The sequence below is a fragment of the Megalops cyprinoides genome, chromosome 4 (genome assembly GCF_013368585.1).
Source record: "Megalops cyprinoides isolate fMegCyp1 chromosome 4, fMegCyp1.pri, whole genome shotgun sequence".
In the NCBI taxonomy this organism is placed as follows: domain Eukaryota; kingdom Metazoa; phylum Chordata; class Actinopteri; order Elopiformes; family Megalopidae; genus Megalops; species Megalops cyprinoides.
In genome coordinates, this window is record NC_050586.1 from 29,971,967 (window position 1) to 29,989,129 (window position 17,163).

Below are 17,163 nucleotides of genomic sequence, written 5' to 3' on the forward strand. Positions count from 1 at the left end.
CTGTCAAGATGATCACATTTTGAGAATATCAACTCTACAGAGAGTGGGGGAGAGCAGAAGCCAATTCTTTTCCGTAATCCATTGGAAGAAGCGGATCTTTGGAATTATTAATTATAAATGATAGATTTTGGCAGAACGTGACACAGTGGATGTCACAGACTGCCAACAATATGCTCTGTGCTGACTCCTTGTAGGCCCCTTTCTCCTCAATTAAGCACTACACAATTCCAATGCACCTCGTCAACATTGTCAGACTGCATCAATACAATCCCAACAGGTTTCATTCTGACCACACATAAATGAAGGAGACTATAAGGGAAAGGAGCCAGCTATATTTTCAGGCTCATGGGCAACACTCTACACACCCACTCCTGTAACGTTAAAGGGCGGGACAAGTGCTTGAGAGTGATGGCTGCACTCACCACTTCACTGACCAGCGGGATGGGCTTCCTCTTGCGGAGGTCAGGCATGCTGTCGATCCCGAAGAGTCCACCCCCGCTGTAGACACAACATCCATTCATACATCATGGAAGGAAGCGATCTGTATGTCACAGTGTCCCCCCACCCCCTGTACTCCCTGGATATCGTATACCAGAACCCCTCCTCTTTTACACACACTTCATACCAACACAGGCACTACATACTGCATGTTTTAGGCAGTAAGACGCATTGGGTGGGAGAGGTAGCTTCACACCCCGATACAGCTTTGAGCAATCTATAACTCACCAAATCACTTTTTATATTATGTAGACACAAGCTGTATATATGCAGTAATATATAACTGTAATATATAGTAATTATATATGTAATTACAAAAACAGCACAACTACTGGTACATAGTAATTTCACTTGCATTTACACATGTACAGTACACACTGGTACACATTGACTACATCAGTATGGGTTATGTTCAGGGGTGCATCTAATCTTACTTAAATCACCTTTGAAATTTGTGCTAAACTACTTAAAGTAGAGCCATCAAAGGAGTGAAACATAGTTTACAGACACAGACACGTAAAGATGAATGCAGGCATGTCCATAATCATGATAACAGCCCACACAGGAAGTGGCAGGTACTGACTGGAGTACGCTGTACCAAGAAGCAGCTCAGAGCTGCCCCTACTGGCCCTCACAGAGAGACAACTCACCCAGGCTTGGCCCACGGGTGCCTGCTTGGGTCAGCATCACTTTCTCGGCTCTGTTGAGAAGGCAGAAAAGGTAAATAAACTGGGGATGTGCTTCCACAGTAAGCAAAGACATTTTCTGAAGAAGGAAAAGGTACATCGCAAACACAGAGCAGCATGGGAGACAGAGGATAGAAAGTAGGCTGGTTGAGTTTCACTGGAAAGGCATGCCCATGTCACCTCGCATTCAGTGCAAAACATACAGTATGGCATGACTCTGGGAAACAAAATGGCCACCACTGCAAACAGAGAGAACTAAGAAAGAGGGCACATTTCCCTTTTAATAATGCTCCATCGAAATTCAGACTACATCAAAGAGCAAGGATTGTGGACAAACAGCACTGATCCACACACACATAATATGAAAGGGCCATGAGAAACAGGAGGTCCAAAAGGTGCAGACGAGCTCGGAATCACAGGAGTAAGCAGAGTCACATCGATCAATGTTAAAAATGTAAACGAAAACCAGTCAAGGCAAACAGATCAAAACAGCAAACTACTGACACAGCCATGATATCAGTGAGCAATGCTTAATGGATCTTGGAGGATAAGTCCAAACTGAAGGCAAGAATTCCAGATAATTTCAGATATAGACCATTCTTTATATTCAACTATAACAGACTCCATTGGTCGTAACAGGGTCAGCATTACCAGGCAGAAGAGTCACTGAGGAAGAAAGGGTTGAATGGTGATGTGGGGTTGGCAGAAGGTGGACACAGATGAGTCAGGCTGTGAAAACTTGTCCAGTCAGCTCTCTTCCGTCCTCCATCAGCCTCCCAATGCCTCAAACCTATCCAAGCCTCAAGGCCCAAGGCCTGTCTGAAACAATCACAGTGCCAGACTGCATGCCTAGCCTCTCGGATTTGTCTGCCTACAGCTCTTTCCCACCACCCAACCCCACCCCAAAGACTAACATTCAAGCTCTAAACAATTCACAAAGTCAGACATGTGCTGGGGCAACCTTAATTGTCAGCACAGGTATGTAAGAACCATTGAACTTTCACTGAGGGAGCAGGGACGATTAATGAGAGTATTTTAATTAACCAGAAATGTCATACTAAAGGTGTGATACCTCTACTGACTGAGCCAAGCCGCATCATTTACAGCAATGCAGTATTGATGTTTGCTGTACAAAGAAGTTAAAGCAGCCCAAGTGAAGCATGGTACAGTACGTACAGTATAAGGAAAAGCCAGCTAACAGTTCAAACAGTGTTCAACACAGACAGACAACACCTAGTAGTTGCTGTAAATCTTCCATAATGTGGGATGTGTGTTTCCACTTATTTTTCTCCTCCGAGCTAAACTAACTCATCAGTCCAAAAAAAAATTGTCTCAATTTTGCAATGATCAGGACAAATGGAGCTCTGCAGAGATTGTCTGATTGCACTAGAGTAGCTGAAGCTGCCCCAGGGTCTTTCTTTCCTTGTTCAAGCTTTGTAGACAGTTGCAACTTTTCCAAAAAATGCCCCAGTGGTTCAGAGAAGCATCCTGGGGCTTGTTTGTTTGAATACCAGCACCACCACCCCCTCTCCGCATTCAACACAATCTCATTCTCAGCATCAAAGCCAAATCCAACAAGTGCCCTCCCTACTGTATAACACGTCTAAATCGATAACTGTGGTAATACCCTACAGAGGAACACATATTTAACACTCTTGGAAATACAAGATTAGATACCCTCAGTTTCATGGATACTTCAATATGAATAAATAAATAAATAATTCTGAAGCACACAGTCAGACACAGAGATTGAAGTCATGGCCAACAGCAGACTTAAACACAAACCACACACACAAATATATAAAATGCATAATTCAAAACGGCACAAGAACACAGTGAGCCCCATGCAGGGATGCACCACGGAGATGCGGCGAGAGAAATGCAGGAATACTGGGTGAGAGACCTGATCGTCCTCCTTGTTCCCTTCTGCAAGAGAGACGAAAGAGAAAAAAAACAGGAGAGACAAGAAAGCTGTGGTTAATCCTCTATGCTCGGCAGAGACTGATGCAGATGCAAGACATATTTCCGGAGGCACGTCAAGTTCCTCACTAAATAAGGAGGCGGGAGGAATAAAACAACGTGGCGGGGCAATCAGGAATCGATCGGAAGGTCATGAATATTTCATTAAACTGTCATTCATTTCAAAGCAGTTTTGAATTTTTTTCCTTTTCTTTCATTCTCTGTTGCCCTAATGCCAGGACTGTCCTCATTAGACCTAATTAATGTGCACTAAACATTATTAATAGCTGATGATGTAGCTTTCTCAGGGTGCACAACTACATAAAATAAATCTTAACATCCATGAGCAATTTAGATCCAGTTCCATAATAAGAGTTATTTAACCTAACAAAATAAGACATAACGTTCTTTTAATTGACAAGGACATCTTAAGGAAACTTTTTTCCCAGCCATGCGATAAAAGAGAATAGAGAATGCAAGAACTGCCTTTGATCACTCAGGTAGTCTCAAACAGATCTGATAGCTTTGTAAGCCGTAACTCACGCAGAAAAAATCGCATTAGCTCGAGAGGTAGAACACGGAACAGAAAATGAACTTGAGTTTCTCTGGGAGTAAGATATACTCGCACGCCAGAGAACTCCAGGCATTCAACTTTGTCAAAAGAGACTAGATTAAAGAGCGGGGGAAAATGACCATTTTACGTATTTACTGGCTCTAAAAGCCCTGATAGGAAAAAAAGTGGAAATCTACCTGTATTGAAGTCATCCTCAGAGAAGGTGGACATCGCCACGCGGGACAGATTCCGGCGGGTTTGTCTCTTCTCTTTCAAGATTTGCTGGAAGCTGTTGAGGCACTTGAGACGGTAGGCTTCCCGCTGGCTCAGTTCCGCCCCCCCTAGGCCCGGCTCAGGGGCGAATTCTGTGGCGGGACGTTGCTCGCCGTCGGGCTGGGTCTCCCCGGCACCGGCCGGCTCCTCTGTGGAGAATGACTCCACGGTGGTGCAGTGGGAGAGGGGCGCGACGGGGTCCGACGGCGTCCCACAAGAGGGCGGGTTGTCCCCGGCAGGGTCAGACTTGTTCACGGTCTGATCGCTGTCCAGGTTTGCGGAGGCGACACTGGCCGCCTCCTCCGGGAGCTCGCCAAGGCAGTGATTGGAGGCAGCAAGGGTGCAGCTCTCCTCCGCCTTCTCCCGGAGGCTCTCTCCCGAGCAGGCCGGGTCCGCCAGGACCCTGCTGGGACTCGCGATTAATTCCGCCTCGCTCTCGTCCCCCGGGTACTGAGCCCCTGTGCCTTCCAGCTTTTTGAGAGCCCCTGTGAGAGCGCTTTTGAAGTCAAGCACCACCCTGCCGATCCGCTTCACAGTGAAGCCCATGTTGAGGAGCTCTGCACCATCGGGCTCCCCGCTGGGGAGGTGAAGGGAATCCCCCTCTCCCTCCTCCTTTTGGCTGATCGGCTCCCCCTCTTCCCTGCTGTTTGTCTGGGCTGGCTCCGTCCACTCTCTCTCCACACTTCCCACCGATGCGGAGTCCAGGGCATCTGCTGTCGGGCAGTGCTCGCAGGAGGAGAACATCTCCTGACAGCAGTCGTCGCAGTCTGTGAAGACCACGGTGGAGTTGTGGCTGAGGCTCCCAGAGGGCCCGCTCCCGAGGTCCTCCCCGTAGGCCTCGGTGGTGTGGTAGCCAGAGCTCCGCGAGTACACACAGCTGGGCGGGCATTCGCACTCCAGGCCGGGGTTCAGCGGCTGTGACCCCGTTGGAGCCTCCGCGCCCTGGGGCTGGTGCCTGCGGGCCCGCCAGTCCAGCGAATCAGAGGGAGAGTTGTAGTGGCGGCCAAACGAGTGAGAGAGGTGCTCGGAGCTGCCCCGCGAAGACTGGCCTGCAATGCTGCCGGTCTCCGTGCTGCCGTACTGCCCCCAGGGCTCCGCTTCTCCAAAGCGCTCCCCGTCCTCCATGCTGTTCTGTCGGGAGTAGCCGTCCTCCTCGCTCCAGCCCGCCTCGCCGCTCATGCTGTGCTGAAACCCCGCCCCTTCCCAACTGTCAGTCCCCACACGCGCTAGGCTGGCCCGTGGCCTGCCTTGCCTTTCCTGGTCGGACCCGTTGGACTTTGAGCTGTGGCCCGAGGACAGGGAGCTGGTGCTGGGGCAGTCCTGGCCATCCTGCCGCTCCAGATAGGTGAAGCTCAGCTTTCTGGTGCCGCAGCAAGGCGGCAAGTCAGAGCTCTGATCTGAGGCATCCTGTTCACCCGGTTCACACACACTGGAGCCGAGCGGCTCACCGGTGGAGGAGGAGGCTGTGGATGAAGCCTGGAGCATGGGCCCAGCTCTCCTGAACTGACTCACCTGGCTGGACCCTGCCTGCTCGCACTCCACGCAAGGATGGTACATGACCTGCTGAGGTGCGGCACAGGGTTTCTGTCGGCCCAGGGTCCCACAAGCGGTCATGGGCCTCTGAGGGACAGAGGCTCCTGCCCCAGTCCTGACCCCGATTGGCCCCCTTGGCCCCGTGCAAGTCCCTGAACGAAGCCCCTCAATTTCTGTCAGCACTGCATCCACACAGCAGGACACCTCCTCCACAGAGCCCCATACAGATGTCAGGTACTCCCGCAGGTCCGATATTTCCTCCTGGATCTTGTTTATCCCTCGCAGCTCCTTCAGGATGTGCTCGATGATGGCGCTGGACTCCTCCTCGTCTTCCTCCAGCTCCACCTCCTCATCCGCTTCCATTTTGGTCTCCACGATGCTATTCGTGGGGGAATCAATTGAGTCGTCATCGCTGGTGGGGCTCTGGGCCTCACCCTGAGCCCCACCTTCATCTACGCTTCCCACAGAACTGGAGCCATTCAAATTGGATGCAGAGTTCTCCGGCCTGGGGCCATTGTTGTGAACAGTGCACGGGATCTTGACATAGCCCTCTCTGTTCAGCTCGACCTCTCCAACGCAGGAGGTGCTAGGAGCTGGCACTGCGTGGCCCTGGCTGTTAGGGACCCGCGGGGAGCAGAATTCACCCCTAGAGAGGTCTCTCCCAATGCCTGTTTCAATCCCTCGCTGAGGCAGGCTGGAGCCCTGTGGGGAATGCTCCCCTGCTCCCTGGAGGAACTTGTGAATCTTGTTCCTCAGGCCGTGGGCTGTTTTGGGGCTCTGGGGCTTTGGCATAGCCTGGGATTTCTTCTTAGTTGGTGTGTGCTGAATGATGCCTGTCCCATCTTGCCCATTAAAGTGGTTCCTGGACAACATCTTTGTGGACAGAGGGAGGTGGCAGTGTGTTCCTCTGCCACCTACGCCTTTAGTCTCAGTTCAACATTCAAACAGAGGACTTCCATCTCTGCTGAGAGGTTAGTGGTAGATTTTCAGTTCGACCTATTCGGCAGCTTAGTCCATGGCTAGCAAGACAGAGAAAGCACGAGCTGAGGAAATGCAAGGCTACAGGTTTTAATTAGTTTAATTAGTTTTATGTCTAAAAGTTTTAATGGTTCGCTCAACCTTTCTTTTTGTTTCATGCCACAAACTTGCCAGTTTCAAACAAACACTGTTTCTGGAAAACAAACTAGAAAATTCTTTGTTACCACAGCCTTCAGAAGACTGGGGCATTTAAGCAATTATACTTGTCAAAACAAAGTTCAGACAATCACAACTCAAGGCCCTCTTTTAATGGAAGCTCATCAGTCATGCTAAAATGTGAAAGACAGTTTGTCAAGGTGAGGCAAGACTCACTAAAGTAACAGGACAATGGGGGCTATGAAGGACATTCAGTCCAGGAACTGCATTCCAAAAGCTAACTGGAATAACTGATTTCCATTTATTTATGCTAGATATATAGTGTATTATGAAAGCAGAAATACTCTAATGACCAAAAAAAAAAGAATTTGTTAGTGATATGATTGGAATAAAAGAAGGCCAGCCACAGTGACCCCAGTCGAGACAACAGCGGACAAATATGTACCACATCCTTCCACACACTGAATTCCACTGACTCCACAGCACATTCAGAAGCCACTGAATGTTTTCAATCCCCAACCTAGGCTAAACCTTCCTCAGTATTTAATTCCACTCCAAGCTAAGGAATCCAATTCCAGACCTCAAAGCACTTCACTATCATCCTCCTCACTTCCTCCACAGTCCTCTCTCAAACAAACAAATTCAAAGACTTACTCTTTCATGGGCAGGTACACCCTTGCCCTTAATCACTGGCAGCATCTGGCAGTGGACTGACAACCAACAGTCTTGCCAGATGCTGACCTTATCATACACTGTTAGCTTTAGAGTCCATGCACGATCTCAGCCATGTTAGTAGGTGTGACTATAATATAATAACGTTTCATAATAAGCTTTCTTTCAGGCCAATCAGCTCTGCATGATTAGTTTAATTTTTTTCCCTCAATTTGACTTGATCCAACTGTTAAAGACAGATCATAATTCTGCTGAGGACAGAATACTGAATAGATTTTGGTATTTGGTACTTGGTATTGTATCCTCAGCAGCTCTATTTGGTAATCTGTCCTTGGGCAGCAGTATGACATAATGGTAAGGAGCATGGCTCATAACCACAAGGATGCAGGTTCAATTCCCCACTGGGGCACTGCTGTTGTACCCTTGGGCAAGGTACTTAACCCAGAATTGTCTGAGTCAATGTCCAGCTGATTAAATGGATAACGCTGTAACCTATGTAAGTTGCTCTGGATAAGATTGCTATAAAAAATAACAATAATGTAATGTAATGTAAGCTGCCAACCTAAGAGTTAAGATGCAGCTCTTTCATTCATATACAGTATACTAAACCCCAGGAGACCCAACTGACACAATACTGCACCACAAACAGAATATTAAGCTCATCCCTTAATGAACACAATTGCTTTAAAACTGTTTTAAGAAGTGATGTCAAAAATATGCAGTGTCACATAAATACACAGCAATCCATGAAATATGTTCATTACCCTACACCTCTCACTTACACCCACTTTCATGAAATGACAACTTTACTTAAAAGGCAGACTCCTTTTTTCACCATAGAAATGAAATACAGTAGAAAGCCTTTCATTTTTTTTTTCATTTTTACTGCAGACATTGAGATTTTGACACAGCTCTGTCCTCATGGACAGCCAACAGAGAAAAAAGATACACAGAGCACCACAGGTTTCATACCACTCAGGTCCTCCAGAGATGTACTGCTAGACTCTCTTTAACCAAAAAAGCCCAAAAGTACACCCCTCCCTAGGTTCACCACATCATACCACAATGTCTCCAATCTCCTTCACTTTTTCCACAACAGAAAACGTTGAAGAAAGATCAACTCATCCTTGCTTTCTTGATGGTTAACAAAACAGAAAGAGGCTACTCAATAAAAATAAACTTCACACTTCACAGGGGCAAAAAAAGATGCAAAGCCTCACTGATCAACTACCATTGTTTTTTAACTTTTTTTTTTTTACTTTTTTAACTTTATCCAGCCATGTTCAACTTTGTCTTTCAGATGAACTAAAAGAATATTTAACTTAAAGGTACACTGTGCAAAGAAGCAGAAGCGTTCAAAAAGGTAAATTATGACAATTTAATTAAATGTATCAGAAAAAAATGTTTTAAACTTGCCAAAAAGCAAGCACTTTTACAAACTGACTGAGCACATTTAAGAACTGAGCAGACTAAAATATTGCAAACACCAAATAGTGAAGTCTTTCATGTAAAGCAGGATTATCTTGTAGAAGATGCAACTAATAGCAGCTCTTTAATTTAACCAGCCTCCCTTTAGATGTGTTGATCAAAATCAAAAGCCTCCATGATTTTCTTTCCTTCTTTTTCTCCTATATTTTTTCCTCTCCTTCCTTCCTTTTTCTGCCTTCCTTTTGTTATGTTACTTGCTCATAACATGATTTCCTCATTGATGTTGATTCATTTCTGATCAATTACTATCTTCGGTGCTAGATGATGTAGATTTGATGCAGTGGGCAAACAGTTAACGGAACAATGAAGTCTGACCCCGTGCACAGCCATGATTGGTGTATGGTCTTTGATTTTCCGTATGTTTACAATCATAACTCTTCATGCTGCACAAAGTCTTTTGCACTTCCAATATGGATTGTAAAAATGAAGATGGATAAACACATTTCAGAGTTTGATATCATTTTCTTTGTTTTCTATATACTTTCTTCTTATGCTTTGCATAAATGAGAAATAGATTATAGATTCACAACTTAGGACCAAAGGAAGAAAGAGAAAACGCTTAAGCAAAGACTTATATAAATGTGCTTTTGGCAAAATGACAAGGGAATCAAAAGAACAAAAAAGTATATTCTTTAAAAAAGTTAATGAAAACTGAAAGTTCAATGAGACACAACAAAGATAAGTTGCTGCAAAGTTTTATCCCGGTGCTTCAGGCCATTGTTCTTTGGAATAGATAGCAGGCCCTGAAGGTGTGTTCCGTTAACAAGCACTGCTGCAGAACCCCAGCGCAATTAATGGGCTGAAGCCCTAGACAGGACCATGACATGCCTGACATAAACAAACCCCTACAGGCATAACCAAAATGTGTATTTTACAGTGGGTACACAGCCTCACAGGCACTGACTGCAATTTTCATGTTCCACAATTTCAAAAGATGAACGACAGTTGTCGTGGATTTTGAGCGATACGAAAAGAGGTGACTTCTACAGTGCAAGGCCCACTTCCTCACTCACACCTCACAGCTTATGCGTCATTCTCCCAGTCTGCAGTCCCTAGCGCTACCACAGGAACGCCTTCCACAAAGCTGTGGCACTGCAACAGAACAACAGCCACAGGCGTGCCTCTGATTTGACAATGCTCCTGCCACTCAACAGCTCAACCTATCAGGTTACACATCCTGCACTATGAGAACAGCATTGTGCAACATACAACAGGGAAGGTAGGTGTATGGAAGCCCCAAGGACCACCCGTACATTTTCCCCTCTTGGCTACTTGCTTCCTCCTCCCCAGAAAAGTAATTAAATAACATTTAGTGAAGAGAGCACCTACTGGAACACAAAATTTAACTCACTAAACTGCTAATGTTATGCCGTAGGGGTATGTGTGTGTCCTTTGCCTAAAACTTTAAAGTAAAGTTAAATAGGTCCTGGACAATCTGTATATGCCTTTACAGTATATTGCCATTGATATTTAATGCCATCAGCTTCTACAGTAAGAGAATCAAGCAAAGTGAATTTGTTATGGTCACCAGTCTAAATTAATTACACATGCAGATAAACCCTTAATCACTCTGCAATGAGTTACTGTCTTGATAGTCTGAGTCACTGACAAACCTACCAAGGATGAATTATTTGGATTGACGTTAGTGCTGTACTTCCCTTAAGAATTGTACTATGCATAACTATACCGCCAGGAATTATTCAATTGTCTGGTATTGACTGGTTGCATAATGTGTAATCAGTCAATGAAAACACTACACAAGTGATCATTGTTGTTCTGTCAGTCATAAACAGACAGCTCTGAATCATGAAAGCTCTTTGTCTGAGCAGCTCATATTGCATCCTGTACTGCATCAGTACCTTAGCGCCTTAGCGCCTTAGCACCTGCTGTTTTTTGTTTTGTTGTCTTCTTGTTCATGAACATAACAATATTTGTCCACTTTGTTTGATGCTGGAGTTCTGACAAGACCTGTAGTGATCACTGCCCAAAGAGAATTCAAAGAATCATATTCATTTGTACATTTATAGAGCTTATTTCATTTATTTGATATTATTTGGGCTCTTAACAGTATCAACTATGTAAATCCCACAGTGCTAGAACAACTCCAGTCAAACACAAAAATACATCTGAAATATCAGCAAAGCTTGTCCAGCATCACCAGATTAAAGAATTTGCATGAGCAATGCATAATCTAATTTATACAACTGGGACCTAGTACCACATTTGCCATATTGCATATCACATTGGAATGGCCGTCCTCTTGGTCGCTGTAAACGATTCAACATGTGCTCCCATTCCCCGTGGTTATAAAGATGGCTTAATTACAGCACAGTCATCGCACAAACTGCAGCAGAGTGGTTTGAAACGTTTCATTCTGTTTCTGCATTTCATAAAAAAGGAGATAAAGACAAGAAGTGAGCCACTGATAATGGTAGCCATGGAAACCGCAATGGCGTTGCCATCTCCAGTGTTTTAGCCCGCATAGTGCAGAACACTTTCTATACATATCACCACATTAACAGCCCAGAGCTCCTTCACAGACAGGTACAGCTAGAACAGCTCGCTGCACCAATTCCCTCTTCTTCGGCACGGTGACCTTTAATGGGCTCCAAAATAACTCATTTCAGTGCTGGAAAGGTGAATGGACGAGGAATGCAACCAGAACACAAAGGTATTGATTGATGGTTGGATGGATGGAGAAACAGATGACAGGTGAATGCAAAGAGAGATCGATAGACAGGGAAGGATAGGTAGATTATAAAAGGATGAACATATGGATAGACTTATGCTTTTACAAATGAGCGGACAGACAGATGTACAGTCTACTGTGTAAGTAACCGGTCGAGGGGGTTAACCGGTTCTTGAAACGTCTGAGGCAGGGTGAAGGTAGATAAAAATGGCCATGGCGCTGTCATTTGGAGCTGGGAGAGTGGTGTCACAAAGCCGACCCCCCTGTCAGGGTGTCAGCCGAATGGCTCGCAACCCTCACTTTCTCCAGCGCCGGTGTTCTGAGCACAAGGCCTTCATTTGCCAGCCGTGGCTTAGCAATTAGCGTCACACCAAACTGCCACTTCTCTCTCCTCCATTTCCTGGGTGCGAGCCAGATTAGGGGCAGGCAGCCGTGCAGACGCAGCCCAGACCCAAAGTGAGATGTAAGCCCTCCTGGGCAGAGTGTTATTACCAATGGCCAATGTTTAAAGGGATTCAAACCTATTCCACTGCTATTTCTGCACTTCCTCCAGCAAAAATGAGGTTTTACACTAATCCCTGGGTCTCAGCTAGGTCAGAGAAACCCATTACAAACCCCCCCCAGAAAGTTCAGCCCCATGGCACTGTGTGAGAATCTATACCAAAAGGCTATCCAGCCACACTGCTGGTAATCTGGGAGAACACGGTGTTAAACTGAGAGAGCTGGTATTTCTATCGACCTGCTTAACCAGATCTGGCAGATTCACAGCACTGGTGCTGTGACACTAGTAACAGACCTGGGAGAGAGTAAGGAACACTCAGTGACTCTATTAAATGAAGTCAAACTGTTCCACAATCAAGTGATTGCCAGCTAACGCCAGCCTGTGCATACCTTCACAGCATGTATGAGGCACTATTAGTCATAGTAAGTATGCCCTCCATAAAGTCAGACACTGAGGACACGATCACACAATTGATATATTTTGTATAATTCGTCTGACATGCAGACAGGAACATCTCTACATGCAGCACTGTCATTTTCCTCTGTCAGTCTGTAATGAAGGCTCCTGGCAGGTGAGCAGAGTACTGCAAGGGCCATTGACCCCTGCTATGTGTAATTGTTGCTGTCTGAAGCAGCGTGGCAGTTGGCCCGGGCAGCGCCCAGAATGCAGCATCACAACCAGAGCGATTCTGACTAACACACCCCCTACCCCCTACTACCTCTGGCCCCCCCCAACAAAGTCAATCCCCCCACCCCCAACCCCGTGTGGCAGAATACAGACTTGCTGCAGCACCACAGACAGCATCCATCTCACCAGAGTTTCAGAACCTTGGAGAGCCACAGCCCACGCTCTACAGGTGCAGGGTACATACCTGATGCAGACGGATGATTATAGGCACCTGTAGGGGGTTGATTGTTGGCATGGAGGGGATTAACAGGCTCTCCCAAATGAGGCCTCAGCAACCCCATCTTAAATCCCACGGGCTGTTAAACCTCTAAATGCTCATAATACAGCATTTAACCTGAGTTATTACGTGCCATTTGTTTTCAGTAGCACTTCGTTGTGTTGTGAATATATTTAAGTAAGTTTGATGGACTCCGGCCAAACCTGGGCAATGCTTCAGCTCTGAATCTGCCTCTTTGCAAACACAGCACGCACAGTCTCTTTGGGCACGGCACTCATGATCCCCTCTCTTCAGATCAACACAGGAACCACAGCAGGGGAGAATGGGGAACAGAGACTGCCTCACATCAAAATATAGCTAGTATCAGTGCATGTCTCTCTCTCTCTCTCTCTCTCTCTCTCTCTCGCTCTCTCTCTCTCTCTCTCTCGCTCTCTCTCGCTCTCTCTCGCTCTCTCTCGCTCTCTCTCTCTCTCGCGCAGCTTCTTGCATGAAGTGGATCTGAAAATGAAGCGAAAAAAATACGGTAAGAAACCTAACGCCACTTACCAGGGATAGCTTTTACTGCACTAAAAATAGCTATGCGATATATTGCGACGGCTACTAACCACCACCCCTTGCTCCTTCTCTCCACCACCCCCTCTTACAGCCAGTGATTAGCATATGGTGAAATGGTTAGACCAGTAATGCCAGTGTACAAGGCCTAACCAGGCACCTATTCACAGCCTCAGAGATTCCAGGACCCAGGAATTGCAGCTGCTGTAGAACTGTTGCCATCATAAAGCTGGTGAAAGTCAGTCTCTCAGTCTCTCCTGGCACTACTAATGTCTTGCATTGGTAAATGCACAAGAGGTCATCAAATGAACAAATGAACAGTTTCAGATCTTGGGTACAATCAATCTCTTTCCCCCTTGGATCAAAACTCAGTTACATCTTCACACTGTACTACTATCAGTCACTACCAAAGCTGTCAATCATAGCCCAAAATGAAGTTTGTTACCTAGATGTCCACTCATGTGCTCTTAAAGCACCTGGTCAAAAAGACAGGGCTGTACTGCTCCTGGCAACATCATGGTCAGGAAAATCAAAGTGAAAGGTGGAAGTGGAGATAGTTAGGTGGTGACATGCTGGAAACAGCTGACATGAGAGGGTGAAAATACATAACATTTTAATACCTGTACAAAAAACTGGTCTATTACTGATGAATGGTTGAAGGGCTGTCTCACCACTTCTCTCCTGAATTTATGCATAAAAATGTTTGGAAAGCACAATTTTAAGTATATTTGCTTTTTACATTTTACTAAAGTATACCAGCATCTTTACTCTTTGTAAATGGTATACATGTCTGTATGCAAAAAAAAATATTCAGGCCTTATCCTGACAGATTTGAAAATTAGCAGCTGATCCGCATAATTTGCTGCCAAACGGTGAAACTGAAGCTAGAGGAAAGTCTAAAACTTGGTGTCTATACGTAAAAAAGGCCAGTGACAGCACATTTTTTAACTTCTTGAAAGAACCAAAATAATGGGAAAGGTGCTGCTCCTGCCCTAATGTTCAAATTTGTGAAGGTTCAACTTTTTCTTTCCAGAATCAACATCCCTCATAATCTTGCATGCCACGGATTCCTCCGCATCATTTGCCTTTTCCAACAATGCCCGGCTGCCATTCCAGGCAGAACATATTTTATTTTGTTGTGTTTGTTGTGAAGCAGCTGCCTGTTTGACAACAGTGACAGTGAGTCACCAGGCTGGAAGGAAGCAGTGGAATAAATTTTCCCTTAATGCACTCGAGCACTTGTTGCGAGACCGGCTAATGCAGATTACACTCAGGCTAAAACGGACGCCGCTTGACATTCAGGACGCTGCTGCGGCGGCGATTACTCACGAAAATGAATTAAATAACTGACATGATCTTTACTGCTACGCCTCCCACAAGATGCCTGATGGCAGCGTTTACAAGGAGCATTTCTGGCAGCTTTTCTTCAGTGCCTAACAGGCGCTGTGAGTGACGATGACTGATTCTCTGTTCTTACAGCTTTTGTTTGCTTTTTTTTAAGTAAATCATTTTTATGGCCCTGCCACCTAGTTCAAGAAGAAACCCAGCTTTTATATTACCACAGAAAATGTCTTTTTAAATGTCTGTGGAGAAACAATGTCATCTGACTGCATTGGTGGAAAAGTGGAATTTACACCCCTGCAGGCCACAGAGGGAATATCACCTTGTCAATGCATTGGTGAATCTCAGTAACTCAGTAGTTCAGTAACTCAGTACAATTCAGAAGCATCTATCATAGGCATTTGTCCAATTTACTGACATGTCTGTGACACTTTAAGGTAGTTTGCTCTCTAGTAAAAGGCCTCACAGTAGAAGATTTCCAGAATTCCCTGGTGAAATCTAATCAGGCCACAGACTTGGCCACCACAGCCCTCAAGCCAACATTCAGCTTCATCTTTTATCAGCAACAAATGGTAGCAAGCTACACCATTCTGTAACACATGCAATCATGGTATATTCTTATAGCTGGTACCAACAAGACTAGTGCTCTGCATGCATGCATTCTGCCAGGTGTTTTCAGTTAGGAATAGGTATCAGTTAGGAACAACAAAGGATAAGCAAAATCATTATCTACCATCAGTAACCACCTGAAAACCCTGAATTCCAATGTCTTTCAGTGACTGATGACTGGAGATGTAAGCACATGTATTTACCCCTGATTGCAGCAGCGTGGCAAAGTGGTAAGGAGCAGGGCTTGTAACTGAAAGGGTACTGGTTCGATTCCCCACTGGAGCGTTGTTATTGTACCCTTGGGCAAGATCCTTGACCCAGAATTAATTATAAGAATGTCTGCTAAATGACAATAATGTAATGTAAATGTAATGTAATGTAAAAATTCTGAACATATTGCTTTTCTGGTCAGTCTACAGCACAATGAATTTAATAATACAAAGAATTATCATATCTCCTCAAAATATCACTTACAAATGTATTATACATAAAATTTTCACATTTAGCCCTTAAGGCATCTCTTCTCTCTACTTTTCTGCCTGATTATATGATTAACAATCTTAACGTATAGCAAGATATGGAACACATTGACTTTAAACACATATGCATATTATACGGCATGCATTTAAAACACTCTATCAATCAGTGCAGCTTGCATATATGATTTTAATATATTCTAAATATATGAAGCAAAATCTTTTGCAGAAAATTCACACATAACTATATAATTCATACAATTTCAGGGGTATGCACCAAAATTTAGCCTGAGATTAAAACATGGTCTTTTTTGCACCCGTTTTTCCAAAGAGAATGACTCATAAGGATGAAGATTCCTGCCATGCACTGCCCAACTTTAGATAGCTACATAACACCTTACAGAGTGTATTAGTCACCATGACCCAACCTGAAGAAAAACAGAAATCAAAAGTCGTATATATATACGGCAGCACCAAAGCAGAACTATCTCCAGTATCTGCCAGTATCTTCCCTTCAGCACCTTTATGGAAGCTGTCCGTTCACTCCAGTATAGCTGGTTAGCTTATCGGCCCCACCCCCCCATGCCTTAACAACATAAATCAACTTAACCAGCTTTTCAAGAGACTCTTGACAAACCGCTGTCTCATCTAACCTAAACAGTCACTGGACATTTAGTGATTTGTCAACATTGAACAGAAGCAGAGGAAAAACAGCTGGAAGAAGAGAACTGCTCACTATAATCGGGTAATGGAGAAAACTCTCTTGGAGCTATGCTTTTTCTGTCTCTCTTTCATGGTCCGTTAGTTAAACAGCCAACCTAACCTCTCTGTGGTGTTACTCTCTGGTCTCCCTGCCCCTACGCGAAGATCCCTTCTAACTTTCCCTACACGTTGCACTGATTTTGGGGACTCTAACACGCTGTCTAACTCACCCAGCAGAGATTAGATCACAAGAGAAGTAGATTTCGTGCACAGCAAAAAATTTATTTTAAATGACATAAATCAGACCCTGACAGCTACAGAGACCATGGCAAGATCAAGTCCTGGGAACACCTGGCTGGCATGACTACAGTCACCAAAAGAGAGATGAGAATGAATTAGATAAAAATAGAATGCACATTAAAAGGTGATAATGACTATGATGTGATAAAAAAACTTGAGACATCTCAAATCAATCCTGTTAAAAGGGGCGGAATTTAAGACAACGTACAGTGTAACCCTAGGTATTACTTCTCTGATTCCTCAAGTGTCTGACACACTAGACACAAGAGAAGGTGCACACAACTAAACACAG

The 17,163-nt window shown here is 44.9% G+C and overlaps 1 protein-coding gene across 3 annotated transcripts in view; it reads right to left on the reverse strand.

Moving 5' to 3' along the window:
* Positions 1-17,163, reverse strand: part of LOC118776236 (protein unc-13 homolog B-like) — a 75,124-nt gene that overhangs the window by 44,975 nt on the left and 12,986 nt on the right. For 2 of the 3 annotated variants that reach the window (XM_036526395.1, XM_036526394.1), the window contains exons 1-4: positions 3,894-4,029; positions 3,088-3,110; positions 1,149-1,198; positions 423-498 (exon numbers count right to left, since the gene is read on the reverse strand). In XM_036526395.1, the coding sequence (XP_036382288.1) occupies positions 423-498; positions 1,149-1,198; positions 3,088-3,110; positions 3,894-3,927 (183 nt within the window). In that variant the 5' untranslated portion in view covers positions 3,928-4,029. Of the gene's footprint in view, positions 1-422; positions 499-1,148; positions 1,199-3,087; positions 3,111-3,893; positions 4,030-17,163 lie in introns of those variants that run through there. The other variant, XM_036526396.1, reaches the window with a different exon arrangement.